We start from the raw sequence: 21,070 nt of genomic DNA, 5'->3' as shown, positions 1-21,070 counted from the left end.
CTTCTGCATAATAATTGCTGCATTATCACACAAGCCTTTGAGTTAAAGGGCATCCCTTGGGTTGTGCCAGGTTCCACATAGTTGAATATAAACATTGAAGGAGAAACCCTTTGACCTGGGAAATATGCTTTCTTCAGCCTTGAAGGTGTTATTTAAATCACCAAGTGAATAACATTTTCAAATTTATTCCAGGTGACTGCAATATTTTCCAAGTATCTTATACAACCAATTGCATTGGTTCTGATGATGCTTGCTGTTGCAGTTTTATTCGTTCTCATTGGATTTCCTATTGGTTCTCATGCTGACGTTGGTCTGACCAACAGGAGTACACAGAAGACTATGAACAACAGCGGGGCAAGGGCAGCTTTCCAGCCATGATCACACCTGCTTATCAAAGGGCCAAGATAGCCAACCAGCTGGCCAGCCAAGTGAGTGTCTTAGTGCTTATTCACCACTGATTACGCTAATGTTTGTCATTAGTCAACCCCTGGGATTCAGATAAAATCCAAAAGGAGAGTGCTTTGGGGCAGTAGGTACCCTTAGTGTGATATTATGGAGAAAACTATGTTCTTATCTTTTCCCTATCATTCACTCTCTGTGCCTTGTTTGGGCCTCATCTATCACATGGAGAGAAGACCCTGTAGCTCACCCTAAGACTGTCCCAAATAATTTCTTGTGGTGGCGTCAGCATTAAGGACACTGATTTTTATTAAGTGGATGGTAGAACCTCCTGAAGAGTAGCACAACTTGTTGGTTAAGAGCTCAGATTTTAGAGCTGGAATGTTGGGATTTGAATCCTGGCTTTCTCACTTAGTACCTGTGGGACCATGAGCAAATTACTTAACCTTTCTGTTCCTCAGCTGCTCTTTTGTAAAATGGGGAAAATCATAGTCCTGCCTTATGTGATTGTTATGGAGATGAATGAATATTTGTTAATGTTTAGAAGTTCCTGGCACTCTCTTGGACTTAACACAAGAGCATTGATGCTTTTTGGAGAGGAGCCCGTAGAACAAACCAGAAAGACTTGCCATATGTTTGCGTTGAGTGTTGCCCGATGGTGTAGCTGCCGGACGGCTGCAAGGAGAGGTCCTATAAAGGCTGTTGGGTGTGACCTTGACTCTATGCTGTCCCCTCACCAGGTGGAGTACAAGAGAGGGCATGACGAACACATCTCCAGGTTCAGCACAGTGGCGGATACCCCTGAGCTTCTCCGGGCCAAGGCGGCAGGACAGCTTCAAAGTGATGTAAGAAATGATGGAGGCCAGATGCAGTGATTCTCGTTTAAGGTTCCCCATTCTTTCCTTATGTGGAGGAGGAGGCAGGGAGAATGCAGGCGGCATCTCAATCCTGTGCGGGGGCCAGGAAGAACTTTCTAAGGTCAAGGAGGGTCAGGTCAGATTTGGCAGCTAGCACAGACCTTGCAAAAACTTTTCCTTAGAGAGGAAAGTTTACACGGTATTAGTAACAAGCCAGGTATATCTGATTAATCTTAAAGAAGTCTCTCCTTGTCACTGCAAATTGTAGAAGATAACTTCTGAAGAATTTCTTCCATTTGCCTTTTCATAGCCCAGTTGCTCCATGGCATACTAAGACTGGGAACTTAGTATTGCTCTGAGTGGGAAGTTTAAGCACGAATCCAGGTTCAGCTTAACAAGTGGCTTCCACTTGACTTGGGTTGAGAAGCCTCTTTCATCCCCCAGACTTGACGGGCAGCTCCTCGAGGGCAGAAGCCTTGTTGCTCTGCCTGGCCTCACCCCTTGGTCCACAGCAGGTGCTCACAAGTATGTGTCGAATTCTACATTGAGCATCTCCACGTATCAGGCAGTGAGCTGGGTATTGGGAATAAAATGGTAAATAAGATACACAGGGTCCATCAAGCTCTAAGCCAACGACACTGCATAAGAGCTGTGACGATGTGAGATGTGCAGGGTGCTATGGGAGCCCTGAGCAGGGCTTCTCCGTCAGATTGCCTGGGAGATGGTGGGATTGTGGCATGTGATTCAAAATTTGTTTTCATTTTCCAGGTGAGATACACAGAGGACTATGAACGACAGAGAGGGAAAGGCAGTTTTCCTGCTATGACCACACCTGCTTATCAGATAGCCAAAAGAGCCAATGAGCTGGCAAGTGATGTAAGTGTCCAGGGCGATGTTTTCATGGGAGGGAAGGAAGCAGGAATTTACCTGGGCCTGGCGAGTCCAACTTCCTGTCTCCTTGTCTCCATTTTTTTGCACCGTGGATACAGGGAGTAGCTTTCCTACATAGTTTTCAATCAGTTTTACCAGGACAATGATGAGGCACTTTTATGTCTAAGACACATTCCCTAGACCCAAGCAGAAAAAGAACATTCCACAAGACATTCATTTTTACTGTTTTGGCCCCTGTGCATAAGAAGCTAAATTTGTCCTTCCCCTTCAAATAGGTGAGGTACCATCAACAATATCAAAGAGAAACGAAGGGAACGGCTGGTCCAGCTGCTGGAGCTGAGGGCGCATTGACAAAGGAGTATGTGGACCAGTATGGCCAGGTATGTGATAAAATGACGTCCTGCGAGACCCTTTTTGATGGTCATTTCTCAGTTTGGCAGCCCTCTAGCCCGTGACACAACCTATGACTATTTAATCAGGGGTTGGGCTGTGATTTTTTCTTTGCCCTATTTATGGAAGGTGGAATTTCCAAGCCAGAAAGTAGCGAACAAACAATTACACAGGGCTCAACTTGACTCACTTAGGAAAACAGACTCTAAGCACTTTTTCTTTCCTTTTTTAAAAATAAAGGACCAATATCAAAATGGTGGGTTTGCCAGGAATAAAGCATCCTCATCTATTCATTGAAGAAAAGTCCCAAGGACTAAGACTGGCTGTGTTTAGCCTGTCACTGCATAGGCACAAAAGGGATCAAAATGCATGTCTTGAAAAATATTGAGCACTTCACTGAGTAGCAGGATTCATTTTCTTAGAAAATGAATTTCTTATCTAGGTTGCTAGATAAAGCAATATGCCAGAGAAAGTAACCCTTTTTCTCAATTTCACTTCTTAAATGAACTACATCTTGGCAGGATGTAAAAACGTTGAGTGACAATTGCAGCTAATTTTATTTGCACATCCCTCTGATTTTCTGATACTAGACAGGTGTTGTAAGGGAAAAAGGGAACATTATTTTTTCATGGTTGTAAGTAAAGAATGTTGGAAGAGCAAGCGTGTGTCCGGAAGGGTACATTCAGTGGGCTTGGGTGATATTTCTTTCTTAATTTGACAGTTGTTTAAATTTTTTGGCACTGGGTAGACTTTACAACATATGTGACATTCAATATACATAATTTATAAAAAGAAACAAATAACTTATTTCTCTTCTTCAGAAAACCTAGTTGCTTATATTGGGGATATATTCATGTGAAACTTAAAATGCACGTGAAGATAGGTTTTGACCCTTTTGCAAATGTCTATCTGAGCAAAAATGTTTGGTTTTGAATTTAAAAGGCCATTTTATTAAATTTCATGATAAGTCAGTTAAATGGTCTCTCAGTGCTTAAAACTCAATGAAAATACATTCTTATTGGTTTCATGTTGTAAATATGTTGTTTAGAATGCTCAGGACAACTTTTTTTTTTTTTTCCCTATTTTTTTTTTTTTTTTTGGTTTTATTTATTTATTTATTTTTATTTATGGCTGTGTTGGGTCTTCGTTTCTGTGCGAGGGCTTTCTCTAGTTGCGGCAAGCGGGGGCCACTCTTCATCACAGTGCGCAGGCCTCTCATTATCGCGGCCTCTCTTGTTGCGGAGCACAGGCTCCAGATGCGCAGGCTCAGTAATTGTGGCTCACGGGTCTAGTTGCTCCGCGGCATGTGGGATCTTCCCAGACCAGGGCTTGAACCTGTGTCCCCTGCATTGGCAGGCTGATTCTCAACCACTGCGCCACCAGGGAAGCCCAGGACAACTTTTAAAAGTCTGTTTAAAAAATATTTGGCTTCCATATTTAGCAAAAAGTATTTTGTTCTAAATTTGGACTATCCTATCTGCCACTAGTTATAACACATGCATATAATTTCATGTGTGTATCTAGACCTGTCTATACACAGTGATGAAATGTAACTTCATAGTATCATAGTGGAACCTTGATTATTAGGACATTTTGATTGAAGTTTCCAATCATGATAATAACAAATACAAGAATCAAAGTGGGTGTCGTTCGATAGCACTGCCAGCAGCTGTCAGTTGAGAGGACTCCATATCCTGTGGCATTTCACCGTGATTGACTGTGACTCACCAGGGCGAGAGTAGGAGGGAGTGATAGAGAAGCAGGCGGACAGTCAGATACACTATAAATATCTGTAGTGCCTAAAAGACCAAACAATTCATTCTTCATTTTTTTTTTTTATAAAATTATTTTATTTATTTATTTTTGGCTGTGTTGGGTCTTCGTTGCTGCGTGCGGGCTTTCTCTAGTTGCGGCGAGCGGGGGCTACTCTTCCTTGCGTTGCACGGGCTTCTCATTGCGGTGGCTTCTCTTGTTGCGGAGCACAGGCTGTAGGCACGCGGGCTTCAGTAGTTGTGGCTCACGGGCTCTAGAGTGCAGGCTCAGTAGTTGTGGTGCACGGGATGTGGGATCCTTCCGGTCCAGGGCTCGAACCCGTGTCCCCTGCGTTGGCAGGTGGATTCTTAACCACTGCACCACCAGGGAAGTCCCCATTCTTCTTTTTAATGAGTAGTTTTTTAAGTTAATGGACTATACCGTGTAATCTGTTATTTGTAACCTGTCAACTCCCCAATAGGATTAAGGGTCTCAAAAAGATTTACATACACAATATATATTCACATAAGCAGAGAAGTTAAAATGAAGCTACAAGCCAACTCCAAACCGTAAAGCAGAATGGGCAAAAGGAGGTTACCAAAGAATTTGAGAGTCTTTGTTGTTATTATTTTTTTCACTTACTACATTTGGCCCAGAACATTCTGGCAGCCAAGCATAAAGGAGCACTCAGGCTAAACAGTTGTCATTATTGGATAAAACGGAAGCCTGGACATTCTAATTTGACCCAACTATTTCATTTAAGAGAGTATGTGTGCTAGACTCTGAGCCATGATGCTGTAGCAGGGCAGGCCCCTGCTTTGGAGGAGGCCAGAGAGAGATGGAGTCATGAGCCCAAGGAGGCACACTAAGGGCTGTTCAAGATTTGTGGGAACACAGATGAAGAAGCGGCTGATTCTGCCTGGGGTGGGGCTGGGAGTGAGGGAGGAGTTCCCTGGAGAGAAGGTAGCATCTGACAGGGTCTTGAAGTACCTCCGGTTGCTGGGGAAGTTTTACACTAGTAACGTGATGACAGTTCCGTGAGAGAGAAGGTTCTCCTTTGTGGGAGAGCCTGGGTGATGTGGGGAGGAGGATGGAAGAAATTAAGACTCAGATTGTAATACTTAGTCTGAAATATACATTTGGTCCCAGCTGAGATCATCTTATTGCAATTTGAAGTCTTTTCAGCCAAATTACAAAAATTCAAATAGTTACATAATATCTCTTTCTTGGTAAATGAAATGAATCCATCACTGGGGGAGACAGTATGTGGAATATCAACGTGTCTTTGCATAGATCTGCTAAGGGGCCTGAGAACGGTGGCATTCGAGACTACTGGAAGACAGAAGGACTTTCCAGGTGTCATTTAAGAAATGAATACTCCAAAATATATGAGCCTAGGAGACTCATAGAGTATCTTGATTTATCTGATGGAAATGATGATGCTAGTGATAACAGTTACCATTTATTTAGTGCTGACTGTGTGCTGGGTCTACCTCTAGTGTCTACCACCTTAACGACCACGTGCTACTGCTCTTAGGGGTGATCACAGGAATTTCCAAGGTGGACGGGCCTCCATGGGAACAGGCTCTAGGAGAGATCATTGCTAATCCCCCACCCATTCCAGGAGTGGAGCATTACTGATTAAACTTTTTGATTGACCCAGCAGGGTTACTCAGAAGAGTATGGCGAGCACAGAGGAAAGGGCAGCTTCCCGGCCATGATCACCCCGGCTTATCAGAATGCCAAGAAAGCCAGCGAACTCGCTAGTGATGTAAGTACCACATCGTGACGACCCACAGAGTCACAGAAGCAGAGGAGAAATGAGACTTTGAAGGCTGTGCTTACTGAAACCTATATACAGTTAAATTTATCAGAGCTGAGTCAAAGCAGAATGTTAGCCCTCAATTCCTATCCAAATTTCTGACATCTGCATTTTTGGCTCATGCTGTTAGGTCACATTTATCTGCTTCAAAGGAGACTGACATGGACAAACCACACAACTTACTTGAAGTCAGCTGAAGCAAGTGCACATACCGGTCCAGCTAGATAAGCTGGGGTTAGGAGAGTCTTTGCAAAATAACCCATCTTAGAAATTGAGCACTTCAGAGGAATAGCTGATTAAAATAAATCGTATGATTATCAAACTCAGTGTAACCCAGTTGATAAAATGATTTTTATTTGCAGAATGTTAGCCAGTTGGCAGTCCTTGAAAGATAAGCTATAATTAAACTTGGTAAAGTGACAAGCACACTGCAGATCTTACACCAACTTGAACTTGATCTATAATCAGAAACCCAGCATTCATTTCATACCCCCTTTGCCCTTCTCCTTTACTTTGTTACTATTCAGTTATTACCCATTTCCTTAGAAGAGTGCACTTTGCCCTGAGAGGGGAAGTAAAAGACACATTCATCACTGGAGGCTGGAAGAGAAATGATTGTTAAAACCAAGAGCAGAATGGGTTTTGGATTATACCTTTAGGTATGATCATTTTGAGACCTTTCTTCATGCAGAATTAGAATGTAAAGTGTAAAAAATGTGAAAGGGGGCAGTAAAATTTTAATATAAAAGGCACTAAGTGGTTTATGGACTTTAGTGGAGGAAAAACCCATGTGATTATTTTTTCCTCCAAAAAATTCTATGAAATAAATGTTGACATTAAATGTGAAGTAAGTGTGGAGTAACTTCTCTCATGGAGCGTGAAAACAACAACTCCAGACGCTCCTTGTGTGCTTCTTTCAGATAAAATACAGGCAGGACTTCAGTAAGATGAAGGGCACTGCACATTATCATTCCCTCCCAGCCCAAGACAACTTGGTTCTTAAGTGGGCTCAGAACGTGAACAAGCTTGTGAGTGAGGTACGTATGGGGACAGTTTCACCTGTGTGCTGTCACCTCCTTTATCTCCGACAGACAGTGAAGGGGCGACCCCAGAATGAAAAGTTCCGTGTAACACCACATAAACTACACATGAGTTACCAGTTCCCAAAGAACGAATAGTCAGTAAAAAGCAATTCACAAGACAGCCTAGAATCAAACCAATTAAATCTTTCTCTGATGGTTCAAAAGTTTCTTCCCAGAATTCTCACAGGGCTGTAGGTATTCCAAAGTTCCCAGCAATAGATTTCTAGTTGCCAGAATACTGGAGGAGACATGCTTTATAACAATATGTCATTCTTATAGAGTGGAAATCAAAGATAGGAGTGTTTTGAACGTGGAACCTCCCTCATTCTCTTATTATTGTAGTCAGGTTTCTGAGAAGTTGTGTGTACCGCCGTATGAATTCCCCTTGCCTTAGAGGCTGACCTGGCTGCCAGAGACTGTGTTTTGTTTGGCCTACCCAGTGGTTACGATTTTTATAATTGCTAGGACTGTTTGGCAAGGAAATCTCCCCTCTGGCTTCCCATATCCTTTTTAAGTCCTGGAGTTTCTTCATAGTAGCTTCTCTGTTTGCATTGCCTATTGGGACCCTGAAGGCATTTGAGTTGTCAGCCTCTTGGCAGGCTATTCATAGGACTCACCTAGCAAGTTATCTGAAACTCAAAAAAGGATATGCAAATTTCCTAAAACATTTTTCTTCTCTAACCCCTAAGAGTCAGTCTTTTACCCCAAAGTGTTCCTTAGCCTGTGGTGCTCTAATTGCTCAGAATCACAAGGGTGACATTTCCTGGGCCTCATCAGCAACCTCAGATACTTTGAAGTAGTAGATGGGTGCCGAGCCCTTGGAACCTGCATTTTAAACAAATATTCCACATGATTCTGATGCTGTAGGCCAGAGGTCAGCAAACTATGGCCTGAGTGCCAAATCCAGCCCAGAGCCTGTTTTTATAAATAAAGTTTTATTGAAACACATCATATTATCTATGGCTGCTTTTGAGCTACAAGAGTTGATATAAAGATGGGATGTCCCACGAAGGGGCAAATATTTACTATCTGGTCATTTACAGAAAAAGTTTGCTGAACCTTGCTTTTGACTCAGAGAACGTTAGATCTAGATGGGATCTTTGCAATCTTAGGCCCTCGCTTTGTCATAGGCCTGGAAAAGTAAAGTGTCTTGTTCTGGTTCAGATAGACTTTTAGGGACAGAACTAGAACCAGACTGCTGATAATGTAGTTCTACCCAAGAATAACATTGTTACCATTTTGACCTCTTTATATGTGAATATATCATAAACTAATATATGAATATAAAAACATACATTTGTAGAATTAGAATTCAACGTATATACAGTTTTGTATACTTTTTAAATTTTATATCATATTGTAAGCATTACAATGCATCTTGCATACTTTAAAAGTCATATTCCCACCAAATGTTTTATAAGATATGATAACAAGTTGTATTTCCTTTGGGAAGCGGTCACAACGGAACCTTCCATTTCTTTTTGCTCTTATGTTTCTCTAGTAAGACAAACCAGCCAGGCCTCTATTAATGGTAATCACCCTTCAGCTGCCTTCTCCAACTACCTGGGATGACTTGCAGTCTATTTAGTAACTATGGCCTCACATCTTATATCTAGCTACCCAGGGGAGCTCAACTAGCCATTTAAAATTAGAAGACACTTTGCATCTATGAGTGGTCTCATTTATTACACTCTTTTGTAAAGTAACTTTTTTGGTTAAATTCTACTTCAGTATACATACAGAGAAGTGCGTATATCATAAGTGTACAACAGGAAGAATTTCCACAAGTGGACACATCTGTGTAATTAGCACCCAGATCAAGAAACAGGACATGACCAGAAGTCCAGACACCTGTCCCCAAGAGTATCCACTGTCTGAATTTCTAAAACCATTTTGCCATTTTTTTGAGCTATATGAAATCTTAAAGTATTTACTCTTGAAAGTGGCTGTATATTTTTAACATTCAGAACCAAACTGATTATTTACTTATCACTATTTGAAAGGAAAAGACATATTGTTAACCTACAGTATCCTATGCCTGGTATTTTAAAATCTTGGGTTGAAAGTTTTCTAAAAATATCCTAAGTCGAGTCCTGGTGACATTTTCAAGAGTGACTTCGGGTTTGGTTCTCTTGTGCATGTGGTGTTTTGGTTTCCAAGGTGGAGTATAAGAAGGATCTGGAAAGTAGTAAAGGTCGTAGTATCAACTACTGTGAAACACCTCAATTCAGGAATGTGAGCAAGATCTCAAAATTCACCAGTGATGTGAGTTTTTAATGCCTACACGTCTGTTTGGGCTTTTTTTTTTAATGACCTTAATTTCTAGGTCTCCTAAGAGACAGTCTACGTGAATGTATCTGGGTGTCTTGGAGAAGCATGGCGTCTTAGGCACAAATACTATGAGTTTTGATAGAGATTGCCTGCTGGGGCTGGTCCATGGAGTGTTAAATCCCCTGGCATGCACTTGACCTTGAGCCCTCAGGGCTGCACTTGTCCTCTTGCATCCTTCGTGTATAGTAGTATCTGGCTCCTACTGGTGAATGCTGGCGAGGGAGCCTGGCTGAGTGTGCAACGTCCCCTCTCAACTTGACTTTGTGCTTCTTAAATTAGTACAAGATCTCAGTTAACCTGCACAGTCACCTAGGGAGCCAGGTGTTATTTCCCCATCTTACAGGTGAGCAGATATATGCTGGAGTGGCATTTGCAGATTTGGAAATTCTCAAAGTCTGGGGATGTATCCTTGAGAACATCAAGGACTAGTTTATATGATTTTACTTCTTTTTGTTGTTGTTGTTGCCCTCATTTTTACTAATTCCAATTTTTTTTTTTACAACTCACACACACACACTGTATTTTATTTTTACAAGAGATAAATAAACTGACACCAAGCATTGTAAATGGATGACCGCAACAAAAGCAACAATGATTGCAATTATCAAACCTGAAACACACTCATACTGTGTCATAATATTGACATTCAGTCCAGTAATCCTCCACTGTAACAGCTCCTTTACTTTGCAGTGAAAATTGATTTGTATATTTTTTGCCTCTGAGTCCTTGTGGGATTTTTTTTTATTCAAACAGAAAGTCACAAAAATTATAATCATCCTCATCAGTTCACTCAGTCCCATGTAATTAAATTTTTTTTTCATCTTGATCTTTTGTTAGCACTTTTATGAATTCATCAGTTTTCCATTAAGGTTCTGAAAATGCTTATTCATTCAGTTCAGCAGAGTATAGTCAGAAACCTGTACTTGTCAGAGTCTTTTCCATGAATTCCTTGAAGATGAAACCCTTTTATAGGAACATTTTTGCAAAAGCATCAGAGTACACCCAGAACTGTCTGTAAATGACAAAAGACTTAAAAATGACCACGGTTAAAGATTTGATGAAAGTTCATAATAATGCAATTGACAAGGAAATTTAGTTATTTCTGAGATATACATTTTAAAGTAATAACTAGAATTATGACTTATAACATTATACCAGAACATATAAGATTTTTAGAAATTTCATGTAATGTCTGAAACATTTATATTAACATATTTCCATACAAATAACCCAAAGAAAGTTTAGTATTAGTTGTTTTTTTTTGTTTGTTTTTTTATACTGCAGGTTCTTATTAGATTTTACTTCCGCTTAGCTGCGTATAATAGTAGAATTTAAAATCACTTGGGACTTCGTGAGGCTCAGTAAGGAATGTCTTCTGCATAAATGTCATGGTTAAGAGCACCAGCTTTGGAGCTGACGAACCTGGCTCCACAATTAGCCAAGTGGCCGACTTTGGGCACGTTTAGTTCTTGGAGCCATTTTGCCCTCTGTAAAATGGGGATGATAATAATTCCTTCCTCCTCATAGAGTGCTTGTGAAGATTAACAGAGATAAGTAGAACTGTGTCTGATGCAGAGTAATAGTATTCTGTTGGAATACTCTCAGTGCCTGGAAACTCCATGGCCTCCCAGGGGAGGTGATTTTAATGTAGCTTCATTAGAAGCTACCCACCTTTTCTTATTTATGACTTCTTGTCCTCTTGTTTTGTTCTTTGTTTGGTAAACTGCATTTGGGACATAACATCGTTATTTCACATGGTTGTGGTAGTGACCAATGTGTCATGTATAAGTCACAGATTTTGGCAAAGCTGAGGTTTTATTCCTCATATATTTAGAAATGGAGATCATAGCATGCAGTGATGTGTACTAACCCCCAGCATGGGGCTTGCGTGCAGCCCCTGTACGATCAGTGGTTGTCCTTGGAAAGCTCCACACCTGTGCAATGGGTTTTCACATTGGAAAAATCTGGTATATTTACAACTGAAGATGTTAAAAAAAAAAAAAAATCAGGTCCGTTTTGTGCTGTCTGGGTGCATCAGATCTTATGTTTGCTTGTGTGCTTGTCTCACCCCAACTTCTTGAATTTTAAGTTATTTTTTTTTAAGTTTGTCTTACTTTTAATTCAGAGACACACTGAATACTTAAATAGGTTCTATTTAATCATTTAGGTTTTGGATTAGTGCATTAAGATGAGTAGTTTATCTTCAACGAGTTGGGGAGAGAATGCTTTTGTTGAAGGCTTTGTGTTCCCGTGTAGAATAAATATAAAGAAAACTACCAGAACCACATGAGAGGCCACTATGAAGGAGTTGGGATGGACAGACGGACGCTGCATGCTCTGAAAGTTGGAAGCCTGGCAAGCAACGTGAGTCCTGTTGTGAAGGGCCTTCAGGTCCTGGGGGTCTGTTGGCGTGGAGAGTGGTGGGGCACAAGGAATTCAGCCAATTCTTTTTCAACCTCCCCTTTTTAAAAAATCAGTGTTTTGTTGTGTAAAGATTGACCCAAAAGAGTTTGTAAATGTTAATCAGTGCAACCAAGGCTAGGTAAAAAATCTTTGAAAAATTTTAAAAGCTTCAATTTAGGGCTTCCCTGGTGGCACAGTGGTTGAGAATCTGCCTGCTAATGCAGGGGACATGGGTTCACGCCCTGGACTGGGAAGATCCCACATGCCGCGGAGCAACTAGGCCCGTGAGCCACAACTACTGAGCCTGCGCGTCTGGAGCCTGTGCTCCGCAACAAGAGAGGCCACAATAGTGAGAGGCCCGCGCACCGCAATGAAGAGTGGCCCCCACTTGCCGCAACTACAGAAAGCCCTAGCACAGAAACGAAGACCCAACATAGCGATCAATCAATCAATCAATAAATAAATCTTTAAAAAAAAAAAAGCTTCAATTTATTAAACTCAACTTTCTCTGCTTTGAAGAGTACTTAGATCTATTGTAATTGATCCAGTGTGAGAAAAACTTTCAGTTTCTGAGAGATAAAGAGAAATGGACGAGCATAATTCTCATTTGAAATGCTTCAAATTTCCAAAGCATTGCAATTTATTTAGAATTGGTTGGTTGATTGGTTCATTCATTCATTCAATCTTAGTGTTCATTGAAGACTTCCTGTATCCAGGCACTGCTCAAGATACTGGCATAACAAAATAGATCAGGACCCTCTTTTCCCAATAGCATGTGATCTATTAATCTCTCTTTGGCTTTGTCAATTCAGTTTACAGGTTTGCAAATGCCAAATTGTAAATCTTGGAGGTAAAGGACACTGAGAAGGAACTGATTTCGTTATTAAAACATACAAACGTCAAATTTCCTGTACTTGAGAATGTCAAATTTGACCTTTAAAAATCTTTTTAAATACTCTGAAGACTCTTGACTTTTCATTTATTTTCTGGGGGTCAGCCAAGAAGCTCTTTTGCTATACACTTGTCTGCAAATGCTTCTTTTTAACAAAAAACTACAAGGGGTTCCATGATTAATAAGAAAGATAAAATAAATGTGCTACAGATGACGTTAACTAATTTTAGATTAATTAAGAAGAAGAATTCAAATTAATTAAAAACAAAAGTGTGAACATAATTTTCCTTGGAGGTGATGAAACTGAATTAATTTTGTTTCTGGTTATTTTTAAAAGATGCTTTTATGACATTCAAACAAGGTCAAAAGAGAGAGGAGACTAATTTCTCTTTTCTTGTTTTTTTCTTTGTGTTTCAGATTGCCTACAAGGCCAGTTACAAACATAATGCTGTCGACTACAACTACCCAGCCACCCTGACTCCTTCCTATCAGACAACAATGAAACTGCTTCCCTTGAAAGATGTATGTCCTTTTCCAATAGTCCTTTCTGCTTTATTCCTGTCACTTGAATGACATTGGCTGCTTTGGGTCTTCATTGCTGTGCACGGGCTTTCTCTAGTTGCGGTGAGCGGGGTCTACTCTTCGTTGTGGTGCACGGGCTTCTCATTGCCGTGGCTTCTCTTGTTGCGGAGCACGGGCTCTAGGCGTTCAAGCGTCAGTAGTTGTGGCTCGCGGGCTCTAGAGCGCAGCCTCAGTAGTTGTGGTGCACAGGCTTAGTTGCTCCGTGGCATGTGGGATCTTCCAGGACCAGGGATCGAATCTGTGTCCCCTTCATTGGCAGGCGGATTCTTAACCACCAGGCCACCAGGGAAGTCCCAGTGGAGTGATTCTTAGGCAGCAAGATGGAAAGAAACAAGATACAACAGTTCATAGGAGATGGAAGGGATTGAGAAAGGGGAACTCTTTTCTGATAGGAAGTCCGTATATACACGTTTGGAAACTCTTAGATTTCCAACATAAGGCGGAGACAACTCTGGTTTCATCTTGAAAATATCCTAAGGTTCCATTTCACCTCTTAGAGTTTGGGGACTATGTCTGCTGCTGAGCACATTAAAGTAATTATTCCCTAACAATGATGATCTTTTTTTTTTAAGTTTTGGAGTGTGGTATGTTTAAGGACCAAAGGGAGTAAACTGAAATAGCTGTAAGTTGAGAGGAAATGGTAACATTGACTTAAATTTTTTCCCCAGGAGTGCTCGGGAAATATGTGTGGAATAATATGTATCACTAATTTATTGCAGCAGTGATTTTATTTATTTATAGTTTGGCTTGTCTCCAATGAAATATGTATAATTAATTACATTTGTTGTTTTCTAATTATAAGAATTTTGCTACATGTTTATTACAGAAAATTTAGATAATACAGAAATGTACAAAGAAAAAAGGTAAAAGTTATCTACTATTTTAAAAAGTACATAAGGTGGTTTAGAACTGAGTTGGTATCATGGTTGTCAGTGAAAGTTATCTCCAATCAATCAAGAATTTAATGTATCATTCGACGTGCTAATTGAATGCTCAGGGCTACTTTCCTTCACATTCCTTTTGGATCAGCACAGTTTCAGCAGCTGACTTGGGCTTTGCTATTGGTAGATCAGTCTTTGCATCTCTTTCCCTTTCGCTCAGAGTAGGAGCAGTGTCAGGTTCAGCTGGGCATCTCCGGTGTCTAACAGTTTACAGGACAAAGAAGGCCAATCATTGGCAAATGATAGTTTGATGGATGAAAGGGGCTTATCAAACGTGTGATAAAGCAAGGGATGGGAAGTAGAAGAATACAAAGGGCCTACATTTTGCTTTTCCTTTTCCCAGAAAGTTTGCCCGAGTTGACTTATTCATTTCACCTTAATGAAATTCAAGGTTAAACTTGGCTACCAAAGCCAAGTTTCTTTTTTGGCTGCACACATTACCTGGGAAACTTGAGGGATCAAGAGCACCTTGTAAAATTTGAATGCCAATTTTCACAGTAGAATTCTAGAAAAAACGCTTCATAGCACAAACAAAACAAGAGAGCGCTCTGCAATTTTGTATTCCCACTATAAAATGACTTGCTGTTACGTTTGTCTGTATAAGACAGTGGATCAAACCAGGCACCTGAAATATAGTCAACTGTCCTGGGGAAGTCGGAGAGGTGAATTAAACTAGACTGGATTAGAAATATTAATTGGAAGCAGAGGTAGGTTCCACACTGGCAACGCATGAGCCAGATCCAGGCTGCAGAGGTATTTTGTTTGGCCACACAGTGTTAAAAAAAAATTGTTTTTGAACCAATATGTAGAAATTGTGAGAGTTCACATAGGAACTGTGGTCCTAGTTCCTGCACGGCAGCAATTGCCTGGGGCTGAGTGGCAGCTGCTTTTATCACCTTCATCTCCTTTATTTTCCTGGCTCCTGTGTGAATTTGAATTTACCACCCTTAATGAAGGGACTTTAGTATTCAGGAAGTTTGGGGAATCCATTTACAAGAAGATTTGTGGTCTCTATTTCTGTCTGGTAGTCTTAAAGGTGGTCAAGTAGCTATGAAATTAAATAAACAAGCACAGGTCCTTAATTAGAGAGCATTCCCTTCAGATGGATTTTATAAACACTGATAGCATTAAAAATGAGACTCTACCCTCAGCAAAGGGACCTTTCAGAAAGTAGACTGAAGCAATGACCAAGCATCCGTGATGTTGCAAAGATATGATTAATCATGCAGAGTGTTAATTATGTCCTGCAGAGGAAAGTAACTGTACTCTGCAACATACTTAACGTAACATTATCAGGAAGGAATGTACCATTTAAAAAGTACAGTTTTGTGACATTTTATCGTGCATAATTCTGAATTCTAATAGACTCTATTATGAGATGATAATTTTCCCTCTGACTTAATGCATTAGGAAGCTACTGTAGTGTAATCTCATTAATGATTAACATTGAAATGACTTCATATTTCCTAGTTTTCTTAAATACCCCATGTCCAAAACTCAGAAAGTGCAAAAACTTTTCTCCTTGAATCATTAACTAAAAAGCTTGAAACAATGCTGTCCTTTTTCTCCAAATCCAACAAAAGAGTCTGTGGCCCAGTATCTGGAACACTCTGCTTTTCCTAGATCTTGTTCTAGAAGCTAATTTGTAAGTCTTTTTCTTTTTTTTCTAATTTGTCAGTCAGAATACATTTCCCTCTCTAAACAAAGTTAGCTCTGGCTATAGGGAACACCTCGTCCATCTGTAAGATAACAAGTAACAGTTCCAAGCACACCAGCTTTGGCAAACCACATTTATAGTGTGTAGGCTGGGAGCCACTTTGGGAGGCCAGCTGCTGGGATTTAAAACCTAACTCTGACACTAGCTGGGTGACCTTGAGCAAGTCACTTCAGGTCTCTGTGCTTCAGTTTTCATGTTGTGAGGTAGGGATAATAACAGTGGTTATTATCTGGAGTGGTTGGGAAGATTAGATGCATCAATATGTGTAAAGCACTTGAAATAGTGCCAGGCACATAGTAAGTACTATTTTTTAGCCATAATTATTATTAGCTGATGTTGGGACAGGCAAGAATGGAGTGAATACAAGGAAGAGATGCAGTATCAACTGGTCCTTGGGTCTGTTTCACTTGGGTCACTGGGTTTTAAAATACTGCACTATTTTCCAGCATTTAAAAAGTGTAAGAATTTATATAATAATATAGATTTCTGGTTTCTTTGGAGTAATTGGACTATCTGTCTACTCTGAACCCCACTTTGATGCAGGATTACCATCTCCTAGAGCTGAGTGGTAGCTGCTGCCCTTCGCCCCAGTCCCCACCACTCCTTACTACTTCCCCAACAATGAGGCCAAACACTGACTAGTGCCAGCCTAGTGCCATCTAGCTAGTGGTCTGTGACTCACTGAGGTGGGCTGTCACCCAGGGAGGTGACAGCAGTCAGATAGAATGGCAAAGACATCAGAGTCTAGTTTAGATAGACAGAAAACGGTAGGAAAGTGCAGTGCTGGCTGTAGTACTACCCCCGTGAGGGCAGAGCCAGCTGCCAGAGGAGTATGGCCAGAGGCAGTAGGTGGAGGTCTGGACAGAGTTGGCAATAGCTAGTGGGGATGCAGGGAAGGGGCATGGAGGTCTTAGGCAGAAGCTAGGCCTAAAGAAGCTGCCACACTGTGTGGGATACTGGGAGAGGCCTTGGGCTTTGGACAATTAGACAGAGGCATGAAGACCATGCATGGGGTGTTTGATGGTGATCCGACTGCTGCAAACAGAGCCAAAGCCTAGTTGACTAAAGGGCCTAGCCAGGAGCCTGTTGGTTTTAAAACACCTTTCTCTGATTTAACGATGTGGATGAACACATTTTCCTCTGTTCACCAGCCATTTAGTTGACCTCTTTTATGAGCTGCCTGTTTAAGTCACTCAGTCTTCAGTGGACTGTTTTTCCATTTGTTGGCCTGGAGTGTCTTTTGGTCTCCAATTGGAATCTGATTCTTTCTCTGCTAATTTGAGAATCATGGCTCTGTAGGGCTGAGCGGGAGGGAGCTAAGTAAATCTTAGAGAAAAGTACAAATGACGTCTTCTTGTGTCTCTTTGCCTCTTTGCACCCAGGTCAACTACAGGCAAAGCATTGACAAGCTGAAGTACAGCTCTGTGACCAACACCCCTCAGATTGTTCAAGCCAAAATCAATGCCCAGCAACTGAGTCATGTAAGTGACCTGCCCCTGCCCAGCGGGATATGGGACACTTGTAATTGCTTTGCAGGGTCTGGATATCTGGTTCCCCAAAGATTTGACTTTCATTGATGGTGACATGTGTCCTATTACAACCATGAGATGACTCTCTTTGATTTAAATGTTTTATTATACAAAATTTCAAATACATTCAAAAGTAGAAAGAAGAGCATAATGAATCACCAGGTTCCCATCACTCAGCTCAACTACTACTAACTCATGGCCAGTCTTGCTTCTATATGCCTATCCACTTCCCCCCTCCATATTATTTTGAAGAAAATCCTAAGTATTGTATAATTAAATCTATAAATATTTTAGTATGAATCTCTAAAAGATAAAAATGATTTAAATTGTATTCATACAATTTTAATATATCACACCAAAAAACTAACAACAATTCTTAACATCACCAACGTCCAGGTGGCATTCAACATTCCAATTGTCTCATAAGGTTATAATTTCTTTTTACAGTTTGTCTGAATCAAGCTCCAAATAAGGTCCACACTTTGTGATTGGTTGATATGTCTTCAAGACTCTTTTCATCTTGAAGTTTTCCCTTTATCACTTTTCTTTTCTTGCAAGTTGTTCGTTGAAGAACTTTAACTGTTTGTCCTATAACGTTTCCCACATCTGAGCTTTGCTGACTGCATACCATTGTGGACTTCATGTATTCCTCTGGCCTCCAAATGCCTGTAACATAGTAGTTGGAGCTATAGGTTTGATCAGGTTCAGGTTTAATTTGGGGGCAAGACTGCTTCTCAGATGATGCTGTGTTCTTCCATTGAGAATCATATAATGTCTGGTTGGCTGTTTTTGTGTGTGATTTAAGATGGCTTTTTTCCAATGGGGGCAGGCATTTGATAATTACTCTTTGAGTATCTACCCTGCACATAGCAAGAGGTTCAGAACTGCAGCAAGTTAAAAAAATAAGTTTCATACCCTCAAGTGCCTCAGAGGACAGTGGGTGAGGTAGCCACAGGGAAATCTTTTGCAAACTCATAACTTTGAGCATGCCTTTGAGTTGTCTGACTTTTCATTTGGTCTTCAATCTGTTAATTTAAAACACTCCTAAAATTACAGGCTTCCTTGTAAAAGGCCTTTTCCGGAAACTCCTTCTGGGCTACGGGCCTACAAAAAGAAAGTGAAAAAGAGAGTGTTCTCTCCAAAGTTCTCCTTCTGCCCATGTAAAAACCATGCACTTACCCTGCAGGTTTGTTTTAAATCCAACAGGTGAATTACCGTGCTGACTATGAGAAAAATAAGTTGAATTACACATTGCCACAGGATGTACCTCAGCTAGTGAAGGCCAGAGCCAATGCCGAATTGTTCAGTGAGGTAAGCAAGCAGCATGGGTGAGAACGTGGTGAGGGTTATGCACAGACGTGAAAATGAAGATGCAAGGATGGTCCAGCAAAACAGGGACCAGGGGCTCTTCTGTCCATGGAGAAGTTCATCAGAGGCACCCATCAGGTTATAATTTTGAATTTTGCTGTCTCATGGCATGTGGTAGTGCACGGGGCTAAATTGATCATAGCAATTGAATTCTCACTGTGTATGCACATGTATGATGTGTGCTGGGACACACACACACACACACACACACACACACACACACACTCACTCATCATCAGTATCATCATCATCATCATCATCATCCTGATGACTTCTAGCTGGTGCTTTGCTGTGTGGGTAAAATTTAAATTTTAAGAAGACCAATCTTAATCACCAGATTCTTCCAGGAGTCACAACTAGGCTATGATTAGGCTTCTCATTCTAGATGGGAATTGTAGGGCAGGAGAATGTAAAAAGGAACTAACCTTGGATGGGGAGAGATCAATTAGGAGTTTGGGATTAACATATATACACTACTATATATAGGATAGGTAAACAGTAGGGACCTACTGTATAGCACAGGGAACTATACTCAATATCTTGTAATAACCCCTAATGGAAAAGAATATATATATACACACACACACACACACACACACATATATATATATATATATATATATATATATATATATATATATATATACATCTAAATCACTTTTCTGTACACTTGAAACTGGCACAACATCGTAAATTAACTATACTTCAATAAAAAAAAATAAATAAGAAGGAATAACCTTTTCCGTATGCTTATTTTGTGCTGGGCACTGGGATAGGCACTTTACATATGGAATTATTCAGTTGTTATAACCCCTTGGAGGCATTTACTACAGAGACACAGTTGGTGGCATGGGCTTCGGTATCAGATAGACAGAGAGAGTCAGGTGTTACTACCATGGCAATAATAATAACTTACATCCGTGTTGCACCTTACGTGCTTAGGTTATCTGTTTTCGTGTATACAATTTATTCTCACAGCCACCCTGAGACAGATAATATAATATTATTTTTTCAAATGGTAAACTGAGGCCCAAAGAGGTAAAGTGATTTGTCCAAGGTCACATGATCAGGAAACAACAGCGCTAGGATGAACCCATGGGTCTTCTCTTTGCCCCCTCCCATTAGCACTGCCCCGCATGACCCTACAGTGAGGGAATCAACTGTATTAATAATTGATGTTATCACTTTGATAACAGCCAAAATTCTGGTCTGTAAACAGAAGAAGACTTTGTTATTGAAAAAACAAAATTCTGTTCAACTTTTGGCAGGACTCTGGATAGTGACTCCCATTCACCTGTGTTCTTATTTGTCAGGTTAAGTACAAAGAAGGCTGGGAGAAGACAAAGGGGAAGGGATTTGAGATGAAGCTGGATGCCATGTCTCTGCTGGCCGCCAAAGCCTCTGGAGAGCTTGCTAGCAACGTAGGTTTTCTCTCATTAACTCAGAAATGCATAAGAAATTGTTTCAGTGAAACGTCAGTGGTCCCGCAGAAAAAAATAATGACTGTTAACACTGTAAACATCGCTATACTTTAATCTTCCACTGGGTTCAAGAAAGACTGGGTGTTGTTTTCTTAGATTTGTTCCCCTTGCACCTGTTAAACCACAGCCCCTTAGATGGCAAAGTTTCTCTCTCACAGTCGACTTTCCTCTTTCTCTCAAGATTAAATACAAAGAAGATTATGAAAAAGCAAAAGGCAAAGTCCTGGGAACTACAGACACGAGGCTTCTGCACTCCCTGCAGGTTGCCAAGATGAGCAGTGAGGTAAACGCTTTTCTACTCCCCAAACCTTCACTTAGCGCTGTGCTGCTCTGAAAGTTTTTCCCTGGCCTGCTTCGCCGGACACTGTTATTTTTTCCACTTCCACTTGTAATTTCTTTCTTGGCTTACATGAGAAGTGTTTTCTCTTTCTTTATTTTGGCAAAGGATACTGTTCTTTTAAAGTAGATGAGAAACATGTGGTCCCTAAGGGTGACCGGCATCTACTGTTCACGGTACAAGATGTTCGGCCACATCTATTCACTCTGCAGATGTTTACTAAACAACTACTCTGCGTGAGGTACTGTGTGAGACACTGGGGCTGTAAGAACAAACAACACATAACTGGTTCCTCC

General features: G+C 40.7%; 1 protein-coding gene across 14 annotated transcripts in view; it reads left to right on the top strand.

The window, feature by feature from the left end:
* Nucleotides 1-21,070, top strand: part of NRAP (nebulin related anchoring protein) — a 69,704-nt gene that overhangs the window by 9,569 nt on the left and 39,065 nt on the right. For 7 of the 14 annotated variants that reach the window (XM_082407920.1, XM_082407924.1, XM_082407928.1 and 4 more), the window contains 13 exons: nt 324-428; nt 1,140-1,244; nt 2,025-2,132; nt 2,423-2,527; nt 5,953-6,060; nt 7,032-7,148; nt 9,354-9,458; nt 11,781-11,888; nt 13,237-13,341; nt 17,442-17,540; nt 18,795-18,899; nt 20,270-20,377; nt 20,619-20,720. In XM_082407920.1, the coding sequence (XP_082264046.1) occupies nt 324-428; nt 1,140-1,244; nt 2,025-2,132; nt 2,423-2,527; nt 5,953-6,060; nt 7,032-7,148; nt 9,354-9,458; nt 11,781-11,888; nt 13,237-13,341; nt 17,442-17,540; nt 18,795-18,899; nt 20,270-20,377; nt 20,619-20,720 (1,380 nt within the window). The remainder of the gene's footprint in view (nt 1-323; nt 429-1,139; nt 1,245-2,024; nt 2,133-2,422; nt 2,528-5,952; nt 6,061-7,031; nt 7,149-9,353; nt 9,459-11,780; nt 11,889-13,236; nt 13,342-17,441; nt 17,541-18,794; nt 18,900-20,269; nt 20,378-20,618; nt 20,721-21,070) is intronic. The other 7 variants (XM_082407927.1, XM_082407921.1, XM_082407917.1 and 4 more) reach the window with 5 other exon arrangements.

This window comes from Balaenoptera borealis, assembly GCF_965194805.1.
Source record: "Balaenoptera borealis genome assembly, chromosome: 10".
Classification (NCBI taxonomy): domain Eukaryota; kingdom Metazoa; phylum Chordata; class Mammalia; order Artiodactyla; family Balaenopteridae; genus Balaenoptera; species Balaenoptera borealis.
This window is presented reverse-complemented; position numbering and strand designations above follow the sequence as displayed.